This window comes from Lepidochelys kempii, chromosome 19, assembly GCF_965140265.1.
Source record: "Lepidochelys kempii isolate rLepKem1 chromosome 19, rLepKem1.hap2, whole genome shotgun sequence".
Classification (NCBI taxonomy): domain Eukaryota; kingdom Metazoa; phylum Chordata; order Testudines; family Cheloniidae; genus Lepidochelys; species Lepidochelys kempii.
In genome coordinates, this window is record NC_133274.1 from 19,113,968 (window position 1) to 19,133,969 (window position 20,002).

The 20,002-nt window shown below is 46.7% G+C and overlaps 1 protein-coding gene across 2 annotated transcripts; it reads right to left on the reverse strand.

Moving 5' to 3' along the window:
• Window positions 1–575: 575 nt before the first annotated feature.
• On the reverse strand, window positions 576–19,799 carry DNAJC8 (DnaJ heat shock protein family (Hsp40) member C8). Of its 2 annotated transcripts, XM_073318099.1 has the most exons (9): window positions 19,687–19,799; window positions 17,570–17,671; window positions 16,056–16,112; window positions 14,941–15,007; window positions 10,251–10,345; window positions 9,474–9,545; window positions 6,600–6,691; window positions 5,936–6,011; window positions 576–1,357 (listed from the first exon to the last, which is right to left on the reverse strand). In XM_073318099.1, the coding sequence occupies exons 1-9, from the start codon at window positions 19,753–19,755 to the stop codon at window positions 1,235–1,237; spliced, it is 753 nt and encodes a 250-aa protein (XP_073174200.1). In that variant the 5' UTR covers window positions 19,756–19,799; the 3' UTR covers window positions 576–1,234. The 2 variants fall into 2 exon arrangements, with proteins under 2 accessions (XP_073174200.1, XP_073174201.1); XM_073318100.1 differs by lacking the exon at window positions 16,056–16,112.
• Between the last annotated feature and the right edge of the window lie 203 nt (window positions 19,800–20,002).

Consider the following 20,002-nt stretch of genomic DNA (forward strand, 5'->3'; position numbering starts at 1 on the left):
ACATCCTAGTCATGCTCCAGACAGCCAGTTCGCCACAACCAACTGATCCCACCTCCAGAGAGAATCCAGCAACACTTGTTAATTCCTCTCAGGAACAAGAGCATGGAAACAGTCACCTCCCTGCAGGAACCAGCAGCACTCCACCTGAGCTCACACCCAGTCCACGCCCTCAGACGGACGGCAGAGAATGGCAGGAGGCTTTCCAGCATGTACAGGAAGTGCAGCCCCTGCAACTGGAGACGATAGAGTGAAGTGGATTCATGGAACAGCAGCAAACTGCGTTCGCTCAGCTCTTCACCAGTCTGACTCTGTACTCGGCACATTAACGCCCATTGCATCTGCTTATGGAATGAAGTGCCAAAGTAGTGACTTGGAGAAGGGATCTCCACGCTCTAGAGTCAAGTCATAGCAATTTCTATAGTGACCATCTAATGAGTTTGCAAGCAGGTGCTGGAGCAGGAGCTGGCCTGAGGAAGCATTCACACCAAGCAAAGAAGTGCCAAGTACCAGAAGCTCATGTTCTCCCTCAACAGCTCAAATTTGCATCTTTGGAATAATTCTGAGCAAGAATCAAATAACCTGGGTAAAAATTTATTTTACATACAGAACAGAGAGTTTTTTCTTTACAGAAGGTGACTAGCAAGTCTGAGATTCCCAGAGCTCTGAACTGGAGAGCCAGGAGATTGCAGTTTAGGAATCACACACAGGGGGTGGCTTTCAGCACCACGCACTTTGGTGGGGAACTGCAGAAGACTTAACTGCACAACTCCAAGTCAGGCTCAAGCTCCCCACCCGTGTCGGGCTGGCAAATGACCCCTGGCTGGTAGAGATCTTTCCGAAGTTTGACTTGCTGAGAAGGACGAGGCCCGGGAAGGTGCCGGGCACCATTTCAAGCATCTTGTTTAATTCGACTCTCACAAAACTATACATGAAGGTGGTGGAACAACACAATCTCTGAAGTACAAAACATTAAATTACAGGGCTGCAAACAAACAGGACAGTAACAACAGCGGGACCCTCCTAAGCCAGTTATTTTACGAGCAGCTGGTTCATGACTGATTTTATACCACGATCCTAATTCAAATGTACAGAGTACAAAAAATACTTTGACCAATATTCAGTTGTACTGGAACCAAGCAATCTACTAAAAAGCAAGTATTATTCTAGAGGCCAATAAGTCCTTAAAAGCAGGGAGGGGCTGAGGAGACTTGCTCGTGCATAGCTGCTGCTGGACTCATTCGCGCTGCTCCATTTTTACTTTGGGGGGTCTCAGGAAGGTCCTGTTTTTCTTTTCTTTCTTCCCTTTTGTATTTGCCTGGAAGTTTCTCCAGCTGTCCACACGGCCATCCCGACTCTCCTGAACAGGACAAAGGAGGAGGAAGGGTTAACAAGAGACAAGAATGGGTCACGTCCTACCAACTCTAGCAGATTGCTGGCATTTTCCTCTTCACCCAGCAGAGGGGACTCCCCACAGAGATCCCCTAGTACAGTGGTCCCCAAACTGTGGGGTGCATCCCCCTCCCAAAGGCGGCACGGAGGAATGTTCAAAGGGCACCGGGGGGGTCCTCGGCCAGCCCCCACAGGGAGTGGGGAGGGAGCACCACCTGGCCCTGCTCTCAGCCCCAGCTCCTGACCACAGCTTTTAAGTGGGGTGCAGACCAGGTGGGGGGTGGGGGGGAGCCAAAACTGAAAAAGTTTGGGGACTACTGCCCTATCAAGAGTGCAGATGACTGCCAGCTGCTTGAAGGCCATTGGACAGCAGACAGGGACTGAGAAGAGCAGATGAACAAGAATATGAACAAGAGTAGCTGCTGGCAGGTTTCCAACCTCCCAGTGCAAGAGAAGTATGTTGGTGTCTTGCTCTAGCAAAGACCAGCCAGGGGTTTGCAGCAGTAATTGGGGCCATCAAATCCTCATTAGCACAAAGCGAACAAGAAACCTCACTTCCCATCTCTGCCTTAAATCACTGATTAATCATCCAAGAACCAAGCCCCTGTTGAGTCCTTGGTCACAGCTCTCAGCCTTTCCCCACCCTCCACCCCACATCCCAGTAGAGCCTCAGCATTAACCTCCACCCCAGACACCACTTTTTCAGTCTCTCCCTTCCTCCTTTCTTCACACCACCCCCTTCCCAAGCCATCCCCATTACAGAGGTGTGGTGGAGGAAGGGCTCTTGGCAGTATGTTTTACTCTCCTCCTCTGCTAGCTCTAGGACATGACTGGAAGGTGGGTAAGCAAGACCAGCCTCAAGCGGGGCCAAGAGCACACCCCACAGACCTTGCTCCTATTAGCCAACAGGCTGAAGGCCCAGACAGTGGGACAGAACAAGGAGTGTCCTGGTGGGTGGGTGTTTCCTTCACATCATCTGAGCAGCATGCAGCAAGCAGAGCAAGCACTGAGTCTGCCTCAGTGTACTGATTATGGCCTCTGGGCCCTCCTGAACTTAGGCAGGTCTAGACAGATTTTGTACCAATTTAAATATTTCAATTCAGGGATGACTTTTTAACCACAACAGTTAAATCAGAGCAACCCCCTAGGGTGCCAGTTATGCACCCCCTAGGGTTTCCTGGTATGAAAAGACTTAAGCCAGTATTACTCATTTCCACCCATTAGGGGAAATGAGCTATACCAGAGTGGGGCACCTCCATACCTGAATAACTGCAGCCACCCTAGGAGGTTGGCCTGATTTAACTAGAATAGTTTCTACACAGATGGTTAAACTAGTACCGAAAGCGGGCATGGACGAATGCGGACGCGTTGGGCCTCAGGCTGAAAACCCTGCGCATCCTCGCAGAGCAGCAGCCCCAGCTCCCTGCCTGGAGAAAGCTGCACAACTGCTTCCAATCTAGGCCCCTGATTCACATACTCCCAACTGCGGGAAACTTTCCAGGCTTGGAATCGGTGTGAATGAGAATTTTCAGAGTCTGCATGAGCATGGTGGGATGTTCTGACCTGCTTGTTCTTCATAATGATCACTGTAAACGGCTAAACTCTCAAGCCAGGCCTAAATAGCCCCCACTGAGCCACACGCTCCAACTTTAACTAGAATTGTTGTAAAATAAAGCTGTGAGCATTTGGAAATGCAGGAGGGGGCATATCGTAGAAAGCCCCTTGGGGTGGAAATAGACAATACAGCTGATCCAGACCAACTCAGAAGACAAGGAGGAGCACAGAAAGGGACAAAAGTACCAGAAAATAGACATTAGGGAAAGGGCCACAAGTACCAAGCTGGCAATTCCACAGCCGCACCCCCCAGTCTCGGTTAGGGATGGTGACCTGCACAGAATGGGCGACCGCGCCTGTTGTTGCTAATATCCAAAAAGGATTCGGAGCTTTTTAAAAGCATTTTTTTCCTCTTGCTTTTAATCCTACCAATATCCAGAATCTCTAGACTTGCTTCCCAGTTTGGGCTGGGGACTCTGCTGGCCCATAATTGAATAGGTAAAGAGCTGAATCTTGAGCAAAGAGCTTTTCTCACAAGTGTCTGCAGGCTGTCTGAATTAAATGGTTTAAACAAAACCAGAGTTTTCAACTGTCTGAATAAAAATCCCTTCTTTCAATTATTCAGTTGCATTTCTGTTATATTGATGATGTCAGAGCCCTCTCAGTTCTTCAGGTGCCCATAGAACAAAATTCACATGACAGAATCTGAATTTTTTACATAAAAACACAGCAGGAAAAGTTGAGAGAACTTTCAGGCCAGCCAAAGAGACAACTCTCCAGGGCTCCTCCTTTGCAGGTCACCTCAAAATGTCTTGGCCAAACCCTGCCAAATGCCCTGTAGGATGTAGTAAGATGAGGTCCTGAAACATAAGCCTTGTATCAGAGGCCCAGCATTAGCCTGAGGCCTGAACCAAAGGAATGGTCAAGACTTTGCTAACATAAAGCAAAGTTAAGCTGCGAGCCAGAGGCAGGCCCTGCTCACAAAAGTTGGCAAGAAGAAGGCTGCTAATTGGACGTATACACATATCTAAAGAGGATCAAGCACTAATAGGATAAACAGGTGCCAGGATGGCACCAGAACAGTCTGGTACAAACACATTCCACAGAAATAACGAGGACCAGGCTGACCCATCCTAAAAGACAGGGTCAAAAGGATAATATGATGGATAGACTCATTTGTTCAAATCAACATGTACCAGGAGAGAGGCAGCACCCCAACACGCAGAGGGGTTGTACCTCGATGCCTCAGGAGTGATGTGTAACTTGTTTGTACCTGTGTACAAGAATGCACCCCTGAGGGGATGTCTTTGTCTGGCCTAGGGGGCAGTGGAGAGTCTCACCGCTGACTGAGCCGGTCCGTTGTCAGGGGGCACACATTCGTAGTATGTTCTGTAGAGTCTGCGGGAAACTATTACTGTGCTTCGTTTGACAATAAACCTGGCCGGGTGCCACTCGTCTGTGGTCATTGGGGGTTCTCTCGGGGTCTACTGTGTCAGCTATCTGCGCAGAGCCGGGGCAGCACACAGAGGGAACGCACGCACGCAGCCGACTGTTATCAACATTGAACAGAGCAGAGCACCACATTGGTGGCATCTGACAACATAGGAAACCATCTCTCACTGTCCAGGGACAGACAAGGCACTAACCGATCCTTTCCTTTCCTGACTCCTGGAATTCCAGGAAGCAGACTCAGACAGAACCATGAGGCAGCAGAGAGGAAAGCAAGACATACATGAACAAACACTAACGAGTCAAATGGAGATGCAGCAGGAGTGAATCCATTCTAAAATACAAACCTGGGTCAAGTTTACATATAAAGTGCAGTTATTGTCTGGAATGCAATTGAATAAACGCAGTTCTTCCTGTTCTGTAGACCTGCTCCCTATGTGAAGCTGTCAGAGATACTGGCTTCAGTAACACAAAATGAGGTTAAATTGCCCTGCAGAGCCTCACAGCTCTGGGAGGGAAGCTGGATTCCCCTCTGGCTCTCAGGCCAGAATGGTTCACTACATTCTGATTGCCAGACCTTTGTTGCTGGTGTTAATGCACATGCCAGAAAGAGCCTCAAGTGACCAGCAGGAGCATATACCACTGGCTGCCAGGAAGAGCTTTTTATTTGTGAACTCAGTGGGTTTGAAATGGATTCAGAGAAACATGGAATTTTAGGGTGCCATTTTCAGGGTCACTTTCCGGGTCCCAATCTCATTTAAAGCAAAAACATTTGTCTTGCAGCACTGAGAACTCAAAGGAGAATCTCTCCTAGAAACAAGAAACCTGAAACAACCTCAGCAAGGGTCTCCACTCCAATCACACACACATGCTCTGACCAAGAATTCACATGCTCTTCTGTCTCTAAACCTTCTCTCCCAGCTAGAGGGAGGTGTGGGGGTGTGTCAATCACTCCAGTTCCCAACATTAGCATACCCAGAGGGGAGCTCCACCTCTGCCCCCATTTGGTCTTTGATACTATGCGTCTCTGTCAATCTCAGCAAATTGAGATGGCAATTTTTGTGATGTGAACACCTAACCACCTGAAACTAGCCTGGGACCCACCGACTAATTCCAATTCCACACTGGTTGTTGAACAGCCATCAGAGGTTAACTCTTATTGGTCACCAATGACCTGGGCTCAGAGGCAACCCAATCTCCTGACTTGGGGTAGGTATCAGTCGGTGACCTGGAGGTGAAAGACACTGGACTGCAATTCACCAGACATCTACTCTCAGAAGGAGCAGGGATCACATCCTTTCCCTTGGCTGTGAGACACCCTTCAGTACTCATGAGACACGCAAGGGGGTAGTTCCTGCCCATCAATAAGGCAGTAAACAGGTTCCTGTAGGATCCTTCACTAAAACGTGCCTACTTGGAGTGCCTCGTGTCTTCAACAAAATGGGATGACCTTCCTTGTTCTTCATGTACATGCTCTGCAGCCTACCCAAGAGCAGATATGACTCCCTAAATGCAGGTGGCAACTGGTTATGCTGCAGATTACCTCAAAGTTCTTCTGCCATTCTCGCTCTCGCTTGGCTTTCTCTTGAGCCTCAATTTCCTCCTCTCTCTGTCGCTTCCTGTACAAGAGGTCATAAAGCAATAGTTATGGACCAACCAGCATCTACATTAAAAAGACACACAAAACCCCTCACCACAGAGACATCTGAGACATCTGTTCTGACTGCAAAGGGGAGACTAACTTTTTATCAGAACAGATGGAAGAAATACTCACTTCTAAGCATCTAGTAGAAGAAAAGTGCAACTGAAGGTAGCATTATTGACACAAGACCTACTTGCAAACCATACAGATGAAAACGGCAGAACATATATATACTAGACCATATAAAACACTGACTGGTGAGCCACCAGGACATGGATGTCACCAAATGACACCACACAACACCCAAAAGATTTCAGGCACATAATTAACATTAGGAATTTAGCCCTTTGCACACTACTTGCATACAAACATATGCGCCAATTTATTTAATTGTTCCTCTGGGAAATGCCAGCATCCTCAGTTTAAAATAACATTGTCTTTACGAACCAAGTCTCCACACCATAAATTTACAGACAGAATTCTGCAGTCATGACACATTGTTTCTTCTCAGTAAACTTGAAAAAAGATCCTCATTCACACAGATGGAACTCCAATGTTGTCATACCTTTCATGCATCTCTTTAGCTTCTCTCTCTTTCCTTTTAATTTCCAGTTCAGCAAAGAGCTTCATTGTCTGTTTGTACACAGCCTGTTTGAACTGTAAGCAACAGAACTTTATTTCAACAACATAATGCATCGTAATGTGGTTACGTAAGCCTCTGTTTTACACTAGCCCTTCAGTTCTACAGTCTAGCATCCATGGGTTATTAGGGACAAGAAGCTCCATATGAGACCCATAGTTAAGAGGCGTTAATCAATGTGGTGTGGCACAAAAGCTCAACTCTTGGCATCCAAGTTAATACATTTCCATTGACTTCCACAGGAGCTGACAGGTCAGCAGGCCACTCCAGCCTTCCCTTGCTAGGGGGACAATTACCCTTTACATCAGGATCCCTGTTGCCAGCAGCTGCAGAGCCAGGGGAATGGGATAATGCTGCACAGAAACACTCTGGTAACACAGCCTATTGGGTAAGGTTGGCTGGAGTGAAGAAGTGCACCCCACTTCAGTTCCATCGTTGGTGGGAAAGAGAGGGGAAAGCATGCAGGGGCTGGGTATTGCCCCACAAAGCCACTCTGCCCAACATCCCTACCCAGCACCTCCTCCCACAGCAAGAGAGCCAAGTATCACCCAAGGTCAGAATCATGTACCTTCTGGAGGCCCACAGGATAGAATTTTAATGCTCAAAAAATTGTAACGCTCTCTTATTTTCAAGGCAGCCCACCTTAATAGCAACCCAACCTAATGGGGACAGGGAGGAGTCATCTCACATTATGGCCTGCATCAGAAAAGAGCTCTTTGTTAGCCTGACATGGTCTTTTTTCCCCCCACTTGCTATTACTAAAGCAGAGTCAGAATCAAAGCTCTCACTCACAAGCCCTGCTACCCTTCTGTTGAGTCCTGCAATGTAGTCTTGACTGCTGCTATGGAAAGAACATGAGGTCACTACCCCGGTATTATGGACTTCACTGCAAAATCATTCTACACTAAAAAAAACAAAACATGCTGAAAAATGGGAAACCTGGATTTAAATAAAAGAACCTTTAATAACAAGCATACATAGCAAGGAACTTCTAGAAACAAATGGAAAGTAAACAGTGGCACTTCACTAAGGGCTCTTTATTAGCTGTCAACAGAAAGTCCCTTTGTAAGAACAAAAAACTGAAACTGTAGAATATCCTTTAGTTTCCAAATACCTATTGAAACAGACTTCTTTGTGAGCTCACTGACTGAGCATCCCCCAAAGCCCTGTTAGAGCCATGAACACCTCTGGCTTTCACTTTGTAAAAATCTAGTGATGAAGAAGGAACTTACATCGAGTATTTTTTGCTATCATGTAATGCCATTGTTTACAGCAGTGATACTCAGACTGGCTCTCGAGCTGCACGTGGCTCTTTAACCTGTCTCCTGTGGCTCTTTGCAGCACATATTAAAACATTGTGTGATTCAATTATTAACCAATCTGAGTTATTAACCAATTAAGGTATCAACTTGCACTAAGCTATTAACTTATTTGCTGTGCGAATACTATGTGTGTATATAAACTAAACATTTCCCCCGTCATTCACACTAGCGTGACTCTGTTGGGTAATGCTGATCTCACTGATTTGGCTCCTGAACCCCCGAGGTCTGAGTATTACTGAAATAGCAGCTGAGGACACATTTGGTTTGGAAGAGGCTATCCAAGCCAAAAATTTATTGTAGCCCATAGTGTTAGCAAGGGCTCCGAGTCCCCCCAAAGCTTTACATATTTCTGCTGACATCAAGGATGTCACTATTCTAGTGCACAAAGTACAGTGACACAGAGCTATTCAGTACTAGAAACACAGTGAAATGAGATATTGGCCAAACAATAAAGGCCTAAATGAGTGAAGCATTCAGACCTCTAACAGGGTATTAATGCTGGAGATAAAGATACTAAACCTACACAATTAATTGCATTCCTTTTAGAGAGGAGCTTACATGCCCAGCAAGAGCCATCATGGTTATATAGCATACTCTCTAATCAGTCTCTCTGTAATGCTGTACACTCTTCAAAGTCACAGACAAATGTTTCTGTATCATTGTAGAAATAAAATAATAGTCTCAGATTTCAAAGTCAGAAGGAACCACTGCGATCACCTAGTTGACCTCTAGCCTGGAGTCATTGTGGATAGTTCTCTGAAAACATCCACTTAATGTGCAGCGGCAGTCAAAAAAGCTAACAATGTTAGGAACCATTAGGACAGAGATAGATAATAATAAGACAGAAAACATCATAACACCAATATATAAATCCATGGTATGCCCACACCTTGAATACTGAATGGCGTTCTTGTCGCCCCATCTCAAAGAAGAGATATTAGAATTGGAAAAGGTATAGAGACAAAAATGATTAGAAGAACAGCTTCCATACAAAGAGAGATTAAAGAGCCTGGGGCTGTTCAGTTTAGAAAAGAAACAACTAAGGGCTGATATGACAGAGTCTTCAAAATCATGAATGGTAAGGAGAAAGTGAATGGGGATGGGTTACTTATCCCTTCACATAACACAAGAACTAGGGTCACCTGATAAAACAACCAACAGGTTTAAAACTAACAAAATGAAGTACTTCTTCACACAATGCACAGTTGCCATGGGATTTTGTGAAGGCCAAAGTGTAACTGGGTTAAAAAAAGAATTAGATAAGTTCGTGGAGGATAGGTCCATCTATGGCTATTAGCCAAGATGGTCACAGATGCAACCCCTGCTCCAGGTGTCCCTAAACCTCCAACTACCAGAAACTGGCATGGGACGACTGGGAAAGGATCACTCAAAACTACATTGGGCCAAGAACAGATTCCTCTTTGACTTTCAGCCCCTTTAAACAGTCCCAAAAAATATCTGCTTTCATGCAACTTACTAATTCTGGATCATCCTCCTCTACGTTGGTTGGCTTTCCTTCCTTCTTTAACGACTTCTTTTTCTCTTTCACCTAAAGAGCAACAAACATCAGAACAGAAAGCATTTTATTGGTGTTCGGTTAGTGGTGTCCAGCTAATTCTGCAACCCCGACACACCCATGGAACTAGGTGTTTTGCAGAGAACTTAACCTGGATTTGTGTTTTACATTATACCCAAGTGCGTGGCTCTAGATAGATATAGATACACACACACTTTGTTCCAGTCTACTGAGAAGTTTGCCACAATCGCTAGCAGAACAGATGAGAGTTTCTTGGTTTAGAGAGCCCCTGAGTTTCCCCTTATCAGCCTGTTTCTCAAGTTTAGTGTGTGTATAACTAAGCCTACCTTTCAGCTCCCTCCCTCACTTTACAGGGCTTCTTCCCAAAACCCACCTGCCCCACTACCCAGTTCTAACCACCTTCTGCCTCCCTGTGTTTGTTCAGTATCATTCATTCTTAGAGTTTAAGGCCAAATGGGAACATCAGACCATCTAGTCTGACCTAGAGTATATCGCAGGCCATTACATTTCACCTAGTTACCCCTGTATTGAGCCCAATTACTTGTGTTTAACTAAAGTTCGTTCTTGTTCATGCACCTGGACAGTAGCTCCTTGGGGCACAGATCTGTTCTGGGTTTTGGACAGCTCACCTGTTCTGCCTTTAGCATACATTGTGCTGTACAACTAAATGACAACAATTCTCTAAGCACCAAGGGCTGTCACACATGGAGTACTTACAGTATGTTCCACATATTCTTTCCCTGCCTGTATCACATCCAAGGCCCTCTTCTTTTGCTCCTGGTCCAGCAGCAACTTGTATGCTTTGTCCACAGCTAACAAGAACATAAGAACATAAGAGTGGCCAGACCGAAGGTCCATCTAGCTGAGTATCCTGTCTTCCAACAGTGACCAATGCCAGGTGCCCCAGAGGGAATGACCAGAATAGGCAATCATCAAGTGATCCATCCCGTCACCCATTCCCATCTTCTGGCAAACAGGCTAGGGACACCATCCCTGCCCATCCTGGCTAATAGCCATTGATGGATCTATCCTCCATGAACTTATCTAGTTGTTTTTTGTTGTTGTTGTTGTTTTAACTCTGTTATAGTCTTGGTCTTCACAACGTCCTCTGGCAAAGAGTTCCACACGTTGACTGTGTGCTGTATGAAAAAAATCTTCCTTTTGTTTTAAACCTGCTGCCTATTAATTTCATTTGGTGACCCCTAGTTCTGAGAAGGAATGTTATGAGAAGGAATATATAACACTTCCATATTTACTTCCTCCACACCAGTCATGATTTTATAGATCTCAATCATATCCTCCTTTAGTCATCTCTTTTCCAAGCTGAAAAGTCCCAGTCTTATTAATCTCTTCTCATTATTAATCTATGGCAGCCATTCCATACCCCTTATCATTTTATTGCCCTTTTCTGAACCTTTTCCAATTCCAATATATCTTTTTTGAGATGGGGCGACCACATCAGCACGCAGTATTCAAGATGTGGGCGTACCATTGATTTATATAGAGGCAATATGATATTTTCTGTCTTATCTGTCCCTTTCTTAATGTTTCCCAACATTCTGTTCACTTTTTTGACTGCTGCTGCACATTGAGTGGATATTTTCAGAGAACTATCAACAATGACTCCAAGATCACTTTCTTGAGTGGCAACATCATTTTATATGTATAGTTGGGATTATGTTTTCCTATGTGCAATACTTTGCATTTATCAACATTGAATGTCATCTGCCATTTTGTTGCCCAGTCACCCAGTTTTGAGTGATCCTTTTGTAGCTCTTCGCAGTCTGCCTGGGACTTAACTATCTTGAGTAGTTTTGTATTATCTGCAAATTTTGCCACCTCACTGTTTACCCCTTTTGCCAGATCATTTATGAATATGTTGACTAGGACTGGGCCCAGTACAGACTCCTGGGGGACACCACTATTTACCTCTCTCCATTCTGAAAACCGACCATTTATTCCTACCCTTTGTTTCCTATCTTTTAACCAGTTACCAATCCAGGAGAGGACCTTCCCTCTTATCCCATGACTGCTTACTTTGCTTAAGAGCCTTTGGTGAGGGACCCTGTCAAAAGCTTTCTGAAAATCTAAGTACACTATATCCACTGGATCCCCCTTGTCCACATGCTCGTTGAACCCCTCAAAGAATTCTAGTAGATTGGTGAGGCATGATTTCCCTTTACAAAAAACACGTTGACTCTTCCCCAACAAATTATGTTCATCTACGTGTCTGACAATTTTGTTCTTTATTATAGTTTCAACCAGTTTCCTGATACTGAAGTCAGGCCTACCAGCGTTTAATTGCCGGGATCATCTCTGGAGCCCTTTTTAAAAATAGGCATCGCATTGGCTATCCTCCACTCATTTGGTACAGGAGCTGATTTAAATGATAGGTTACAGACTACAGTTAGTAATTCTGCAACTTCACATTTGAGTTCCTTCAGAACTCCTGGGTGAATACCATCTGGTCCTGGTGACTTATTACTGTTTAGTTTATCAATTTGTTCCAAAACCTCCTCTAATGACACCTCAGTCTGGGACAGTTCCTCAGCTTTGTCACCTAAAAAGAGTGGCTCAGGTTTGGGAATCTCCCTCACATCCTCAACCATGAAGACAGATGAAAGAATTCATTTAGTTTCTCCACAATGGACTTATCATCCTTGAGTGCTTCTTTAGCCTCTTGATCGTCCAGTGGCCTCACTGGTTGTTTAGAAGGCTTCCTGCTTCTGATGTACTTAAAAAAAAAATTGTTATTACTTTTTAGGTCTTTGGCTAGCCGTTCTTCACATTCCTTTTTGGCCTTCCTAATTATATTTTACACTTCATTTGCCAGAGTTTATGCTCCTTTCTATCTTCCTCACTAGGATTTAAATTCCACTTTTTAAAGGATGTCTTTTTGCCTCTAACTGCTTCTTTTACTTTGTTGTTTAGCCACAGTGACACTTTTTTGGTTCTCTTCCCATGTTTTTTAATTTGCGGTATACATTTAAGTTGACCCTCTATCATGGTGTCTTTAAAAAGTTTCCATGCAGCTTGCAGGGATTTCACTTTTTACACTGTACCTTTTAATTTCTGTTTCACTAACTTCCTTATTTTTGTGCAGTCTCCCTACAGTGTTGGGATGCTGTGGCGTTTTCCGTGACACAGGGATGTTAAGTTTAATTATATTATGGTCATGATTACCAAGCGGTCCAGCTATATTCACCTCTTGGACCAGATCCTGTGCTCCACTTAGGACTATATCAAGAATTGCCTCTCCCCTTGTGGGTTCCAGGACTAACTGCTCCAAGAAAAAGTCATTTAAGGTGTCAAAAAACTATCTCTGCGTCCCGTCCTGAGGTGACATGTACCCAGTCAATGTGGGGATAGCTGAAATCCCCATTATTATTGAGTTTTTTATTTTAATAGCCTCTCTAATCTCCCTGAGCATTTCAAAGTCACTATCACCATCCTGGTCAGTAATATATCCCTATTTCTCTATTCTTATTATTAGAGCACGGAATTACTATCCATTGAGATTCTATGGTACAGTTTGGTTCATTTAAGATTTTTACTTCATTTGATTCTGTGCTCTCACATACAGTGCCACTCCCACACCAGCATGACCTGTTCTGTCCTTCCGATATATTCGGTACCCTGGTATTACTGTGTCCCGTTGATTACCCTCATTCCACCAAGTTTCTGTGATGCCTATTATATCAATATCCTCCTTTAATATGAGAGACTCTTGTTCACCCATCTTATTATTTAGACTTCTAGCATTTGTATACAAGCACTTTAAAAACTTGTCACTTTTTAGTTGTCTGCCATTACATGATGTAATTGAATGGGACTTTTTTTTCCATTTGATAAAAAACATTCACAAAACACTACTAGTCTAAGCTACTACGTGACTTTTGTAGACTGTTTCCAGGGATCTCCTAAGTCAGTCACAACTTGACTAGCTAGAAGAAATATCAATACAGATTCCAATGGCAAAGACCTTCCTTGGGCCACAATTAGGATTCATTAAGCTTGAAATTGTCAGTCCCAGTAAGTAGTGGGGTTTTAGAGCATTAGGCAGTTAGTTTTATGCTGCATGACTCCTCCTGGCTTTAGTGCAAAGTGTGTGACTAAAACCCACACAACACTGCCCTACACACAGTCCACATATTTTTCTACTCCAGTTAGAGAAGTCCCACTAGATCTATAAGCCACTTGAGTTTCAATTTGTCTATTATCACAGTGGTTTTCAAACTGCGGGTCACGACCCAGTACTGGGTTGCAGAGACTCTGGTCAGCACCACCGACTGGGCCATTAAAAGTCCCAACAGCAGTGCTGCCCAGCTATGGTAAGCTAGTTCCTACCTGTTCTGACACCGTACTGCACCCTGGAAGTGGCCAGCAGCAGGTCGGACTCCTAGGCTGGGGGGGCGGGGGGGTCAGCGCCACGGGGCTCCATGCACTGTCCCCGCCCAGAGCAAAGGCTCCGAACTCCCATTGGCTGGGAACCAGCCAATAGGAGCTGTGGGGGTTGGTATCTGCAGGAGAGAGCCACATGGAGCTGTTTGCGCGCTTCCGCCTAGGAGCCAGACCTGCTGCTGGCTGCTTCCGGGGGGCAGTGTGGGCCGCGGTGCCAGGACAGGTAGGAAGCCTGCCTTAGCACCCTCGCTGTGCCACTTACTGGGAGCCTCCCAAGGAAAGCCAGCACCCCAACCCCCTGCCCCAGTCCTGAGCCCCCTCCAACCCCAAGCCCCCTGCTGCATCCCAAACGCCTCATCCCCAGCCCTACCCCCCAGCCCAGAGCCCTGATCCCCTCCAGCACCCAACCCCCTGCCCCCGCCCTGAGGCCCCTCCCACACCCCAAATCCCTCTGCCCCAGCTCCATTGGGTCGCAGGCATTACCAATTTTCTTCAACTGGGTTGCCAGAAAAAAAAAAAAGTTTGAAAACCACCGTATTATCAGACTGTAACAAAGCAACTGCTGCCACCTAGAGGAATTCTGCAGCTATAAGCGAAAGTAACCATACTGAATAGAAAAGGAGGACTTGTGGCACCTTAGAGACTAACCAATTTATTTGAGCATAAGCTTTCGTGAGCTACAGCTCACTTCATCGGATGCATACTGAATAGGTTTCAGACTAGCAGCCGTGTTAATCTGTATTCGCAAAAAGAAAAGGAGTACTTGTGGCACCTTAGAGACTAACAAATTTATTTGAGCATAAGCTTTCGTGAGCTACAGCTCACTTCGCTATATTTCTCTCTCTCTCTCTCCAAATACATCTGCACTCAAGGCCCAGTTTGCAGCCCCTCACCACCCAGGGAAGAGAACAAGCTCTCTCCTGATCTAATAAACTAAAGCATCAAAACCAGCTAAGGAGAAACACCAGTACAATAGCACCATATGTGACATTGTCAGGGGTATTACCTTCAAAGGCCTTCTGGGCTCTTTCAGCATCATCTTGATTTTTGTCAGGATGCACCAATATGGATAACTACAAAGAATGAAGAAGTATTGCAAGATTATAATCATTTTTACAGATAATGGATATTTCATAGATGCCTCCATGGAAACAAAGGACCCTTTCTGAGGTAAACGACATCCGACAGGAGAAAAGCATCAGCTAAAAAGGCATCACACTGCTTATATAGCACAGGATTCTCTCCTAGTGAAGAGAAAATTGACTCACTGGAGCTTCCACCACTCAGTGTAGTATCAGTAAAGATCTGAAGGGGACATTCTAACCAGTGGCAGCTTTAGGGCTAAATTTGAGGTGGGCATCATGATTCTGCAGATCCACAAGAGCTCAATAAAAGGAATTCTAACAGAATGCTCAGTCCTTAGCTTGTGCTGATCAGATTGTAGAACAAACACCCTTCCTTAAGTCCCGCTGCTCCAGAGGCCTCTGTTCACTGGGCTTAGCTCAAAACTCTGCTGCACACAGATATGCCCTGCTCCTCAGTGAGGTTATTTCTAGGGCATGGGATATTTCAGCTGAGAGGCCTGAACACCCTCTCTATGCAAGGGATGCAAAGTGCAGAGAATTAAGGCCAGCAAGTCACAGACATTGAGAAATAACTCAGGGCTTCCTGACTCCCAGCCCCACGCTCATTTCCTCAGGCCACAGGGGTACTTGGGGGAGATGCAATGCAACAGTTGGAGTAGAATCCCCTTCACCACATCCTGTTCTCCCACAATACTGGGAAGTCAAGTGCTCACTGGAGTCCTTAGCTACACATACAATCCATCATGCGGGGCAGGGTCATGGACTTTGCAAACATAAATACGCACTGGGCACTTCAACGCTCTCTTGGTCAAACCAAGACCAGTTTCTTCGCAGACCTGGCCACACACTGCTCTGCAGCAAAGTATTTCCCCGGCAACTTGCAGCCTTCACACCCCGGCCACTATAAATAGCAAGAGCTGCTAATGGGCATTCTCCTTATGGTCACACACAGCTGACCCAGCTTTGCTCAAGTTCTCAAGGTCCCTCCAGAGGCATTCGGCACTACCATAGCTAGACCAACAAAATGGTCACATACCTGCCGGAACCTCTTCTTTATTTCTTCATCTGTGACATCAGGATCCATCTGTAGTACCTAGAAGTACCCACAGCAGAGAGAGTTTCATGACAGGCACCAATTGTCAGGTTCCCTGCGGCCCAGCCCTGTAACACCTGTTTCACTGGCATACAGGGACAAAAAGTCAGTCAGAGGGGGCGTGGCTGGACATGTTGCTGTTCCAGTCTCCACCTGGCCCCAGTATCTCAGTGATGCAAAGGTGCCAGGAAGCCACCTTTAGCTGCTAACTCCAGTTTCAGCCCTGCAGTACAGCTCAACTTGTCTGGAATAGAAAATCAGAGCTGGTAGTATTCAGTGAGATACTGGCAGGTTAAGTCATTTTTAACAATCTGTTTCCTGCCCAAAATTACTAACATCACTTTTGATCTGATCAAACATCTATGTCAGGCTTTACCATTTACACGGTTTGTTTAACTTATGCATTTTTCTCATCTTGAAATGAAAACAGACTGGTGAGTTTCACTGCCTGGTTCTTGAGTGACAGCCTAGCAGTCCAGAGGTTGGAAGTTTGTCCAAGGAAGTGCCCATTAGGCTGCATTTGAATTTAGGAAATCTCTCTTATGAACTGTCTTCTGAATGAAAGATCTGGGAAATGAACTTCTGTGCGAGCTCAACTCTTGAGTCTATAGGCACTGCAGAGGATTATGTTAATTAAATAAATTGGAAATTAACTTTAATTCCATGGAGAAAACCCCTGTACAGCTGTTGGATTTCACAGGGTTTTCAGAAAAAATGTGTCCACTTTCTAACCAAGTGTCAGGATTCTGTGTAGAACTATTCTGCAGATTCACCCTGGCAGACTGAGCAACTGGGCTTCTTTTTAGCTCAAACTCAGGAACATAAAAGGCTGAGAGTTTCTCAGGCTAGAGACAGGAACAGGAGATCTTGCACAAAGGCACGCTCAGAAGAGCCAGCTCAGGCTAATGCTTGTTATATGTACAGTACAGCTTCAAGGCTTTGTTACAGCATGAATGCATGATGCACTGAGAGCTAGGGGGCACACCCCAATTTCTCACACCTTGATGATCCTCTAAAGTGCCATAGGTAACTGACTTGAATTTACTTACTGCCCTGCAAATTGCTCCAGGGAACAAAGTTTTATGTAATCTGTTCTAAAGCTTTGCTTCAGATGTCCAAACTAATATGCACAAACAGTAAATACCAATGGAGTCGAGAGTCTGATAAGACCAGAAGTTGGTGAGACAGTCGTGTTACACCCTCACCCAAAAGATGCCAGCCATAAACCTGCCAAGTCTGTCAGTGACACAGTATACCAGTGAAACCTGCCAACAGGAGGTGCATGTATAGCTTGTGCCTCCTCTTGGCTGAGCAGGGAGCGTGAGGACACAGTCCATCTGGTGAACCCTTGCTATATGGGACTATGCCTAGATGTATTTTTCTATGGTAATTAAATATCCAGTAGGTACACAAGGATCTAAGTAGGAGTCAATGAGAAGGAGAGGGCTCAGACTTACTTCAAACGGATTCAGGTTGAAATAGGAAGATCCAGGTCGAGTCAGTCTCTCAATCTGGTTTTTTGGCGTTAAAACAGAGTCACGCTTTTCGATCTGCTTCACCTGGAGAGGACACTTGATTAACTGAATGATCACCACATAATTAGCTGCATTCTCATATGGCCACCATGACAGAGGGTTTCATTCAAAGGCAACTTACGCAACATCCCACCCAGACTCAGGTCTGCAGCCATCAGTTCAGTGGAGACCTTTCCTTGCTCAGGTATTTGCTCAGCTCACTTTATTCTTTTACTGCATAATGCTATAGAACTATGCTCTCTCTTTACCTTCTCTATCCCCTCGCAGCCACAACAGTCCAGATACTGCTTTTGCTTCTTCCTGCACTAACCTGTTCAGCAGCTGTGCCCTAAACCCTGTATCACCTGATTCCTGACACCCTAACAATGCTGCTCAGCTTCAGCCTTCACCATTCTCTAAGCTACATAAACTGCCCCTTAAGGTCTTATCTACACACAAACCTTCACAGGTTTAACTAGAGGTGTGGTTTTAAACTGATTTAATTAAGCTGGCACAAATGCATGTGCAAATTTATTTAAGAGTGGACTAATTTTGGTCCATCTTACTATTTTTTTCTTCTCCACAGGATTAAACTAAACCGAAATAAGAGCGTCCACATGCCTACAAAAAGAGAAGGAGGACTTGTGGCACCTTAGAGACTAACAAATTTATTTGAGCATAAGTTTTCGTGAGCTACAGCTCACTTCTGCTACTCTGAAACCTGTCACATATATACATTGGTTCAAATGAACCAGTTTAAAAATCAATTTAAGTTAAACCAGCACAACGTAAGAACGGCCATACTGGGTCAGACCAAAGGTCCATCTAGCCCAGTATCCTCTCTTCTGACCATGGTCGATGCCAGGTGCTTCAGAGGGAATGAACAGAACAGGTAATCAAGTGATCCATCCCCTGTCGCCCATTACCAGCTTCTGGCAAACAGTGGCTCATGTTAAACTGGTACAAGTTTATGTGAAGATAAAGCTTAACGGGGGAGGGAGAAGGAAATCATCTTCACCTGAGTGGGATGGCAAATGGTCTAAGAGGCCAAGTGGTGACGTGGAGCAGGCTCAGCAATGGTGCAGTGCTTGGCGTGCACACACAGAGCCACTTTCAGCGCAGGTATAGTGAAAAGGGGGAGCTGTCTGAAGTGTACAATTCCCACGGAGTGTGATCCTCAAAATACAGTGTACTGCATGTACAACGAAAATATTGCACATTAGGGTCCCCGTCCTTTGCAACAAGGGTAGTGAGATGAGCCCCCTCTTGACAAGGAAGGGAAAGACCCCTCTCACCAGCAGCTTGGTTAAGTCTGAAAACTTTTAGGCCACCTTGAGCGCTCGGGACAGAGACTCAGCACCCTGCATCTGTCCTCATGATTTACACTCTTCACTCTGCTGCCCTGTAACACGCATTCTTCCGGTGTATCTCCTACTTTGTGACAGTGGCCAGCACACCCTGGAATCTAATAAATGCCGAATACAGTATCGTGTGACTCTGACACAGGGAACTGGTTAGTTACCATCTGGTGGGCTGGGCTGGGGTGGGGGCCCGCGGGGTGGAGCACAAGGATGCAGTCCACTTTAAAAAGAAACGTTTCCCGGGCCAGGAAAAAGCAAGCGGCGCATCCGGGCTGCAGCGTGGCCTCTCTCGCTGAGTCACCGGAGATCCCGGGGTCCGCGGACACCCGCCGCCGCTCGCCCCGTGCTCCTCGCGCCCGGGCCTGGCTGCGTGGCCGAGGCCGGGAGGCGGCGGCGGGAGGCCCCCGCCGGGGCGCCGCCTCACCCGCCGCAGGGCCCGCGCTGGCCCGGAACCGGACACGCAGCTTTTCGGGACGCAGGAGCCGCAGCCAGAGGCCCAGGCCCGGCCCCGGGCCGGCAGCGGGGGCGGGGCCGGCGGGAACCAGGAGCCCCGCGCGGCGCCGGGAGGGCGCGGCCGAGCCCCTCGCGGGCCAGCTGCCAACGGCCCCGGCGGCCTGGCGGGGCCCGGCTCCGGGCGAGGGGCCGCCCCGGGCCCCAGCGCGGCCGCCCCCGAGCCCGCGACGGCCCGCGCGCAGCTACCTCGCTGTAGAAGGTGAGAAACGCCTCCTCGGCGGCGCCCCCCGCCCCGCGCTCCCCGGGAGCCGCCATCGCCCGCGCCACGTGACCCGCTGACCCACGTGACCCGGACACCGTGCCCGACAGCGGCCGGCACCCGCCACGTGATCCGAGTCCCTTCTACGCGCCCGGGCCCCGCCCCGGCCGGGCCCCGCCTCCTGCTCGCTGCGGGGGGAGGGCGGAAGGCCCCGCCCCCGCTGGCCCCGCCCCGCCTCCTCCCTCGAGCCTGGCCGACAGCGCCCCGCCCGTGCGTAGGGCCATTGGCGGCCACGCGCAGGCA

Coding starts and splice junctions, on each gene's coding strand:
- DNAJC8 (XM_073318099.1), bottom strand. CDS start 19,755: ATGGCGGCTCCCGGGGAGCGCGGGGCGGGGGGCGCCGCCGAGGAGGCG. Junction 16,113..17,569: donor TCAACCTGAATCCGTTTGAA/GTAAGTCTGAGC, acceptor GGGTACTTCTAG/GTACTACAGATGGATCCTGA. Junction 9,546..10,250: donor AAGAATATGTGGAACATACT/GTAAGTACTCCA, acceptor GTTGCTCTTTAG/GTGAAAGAGAAAAAGAAGTC.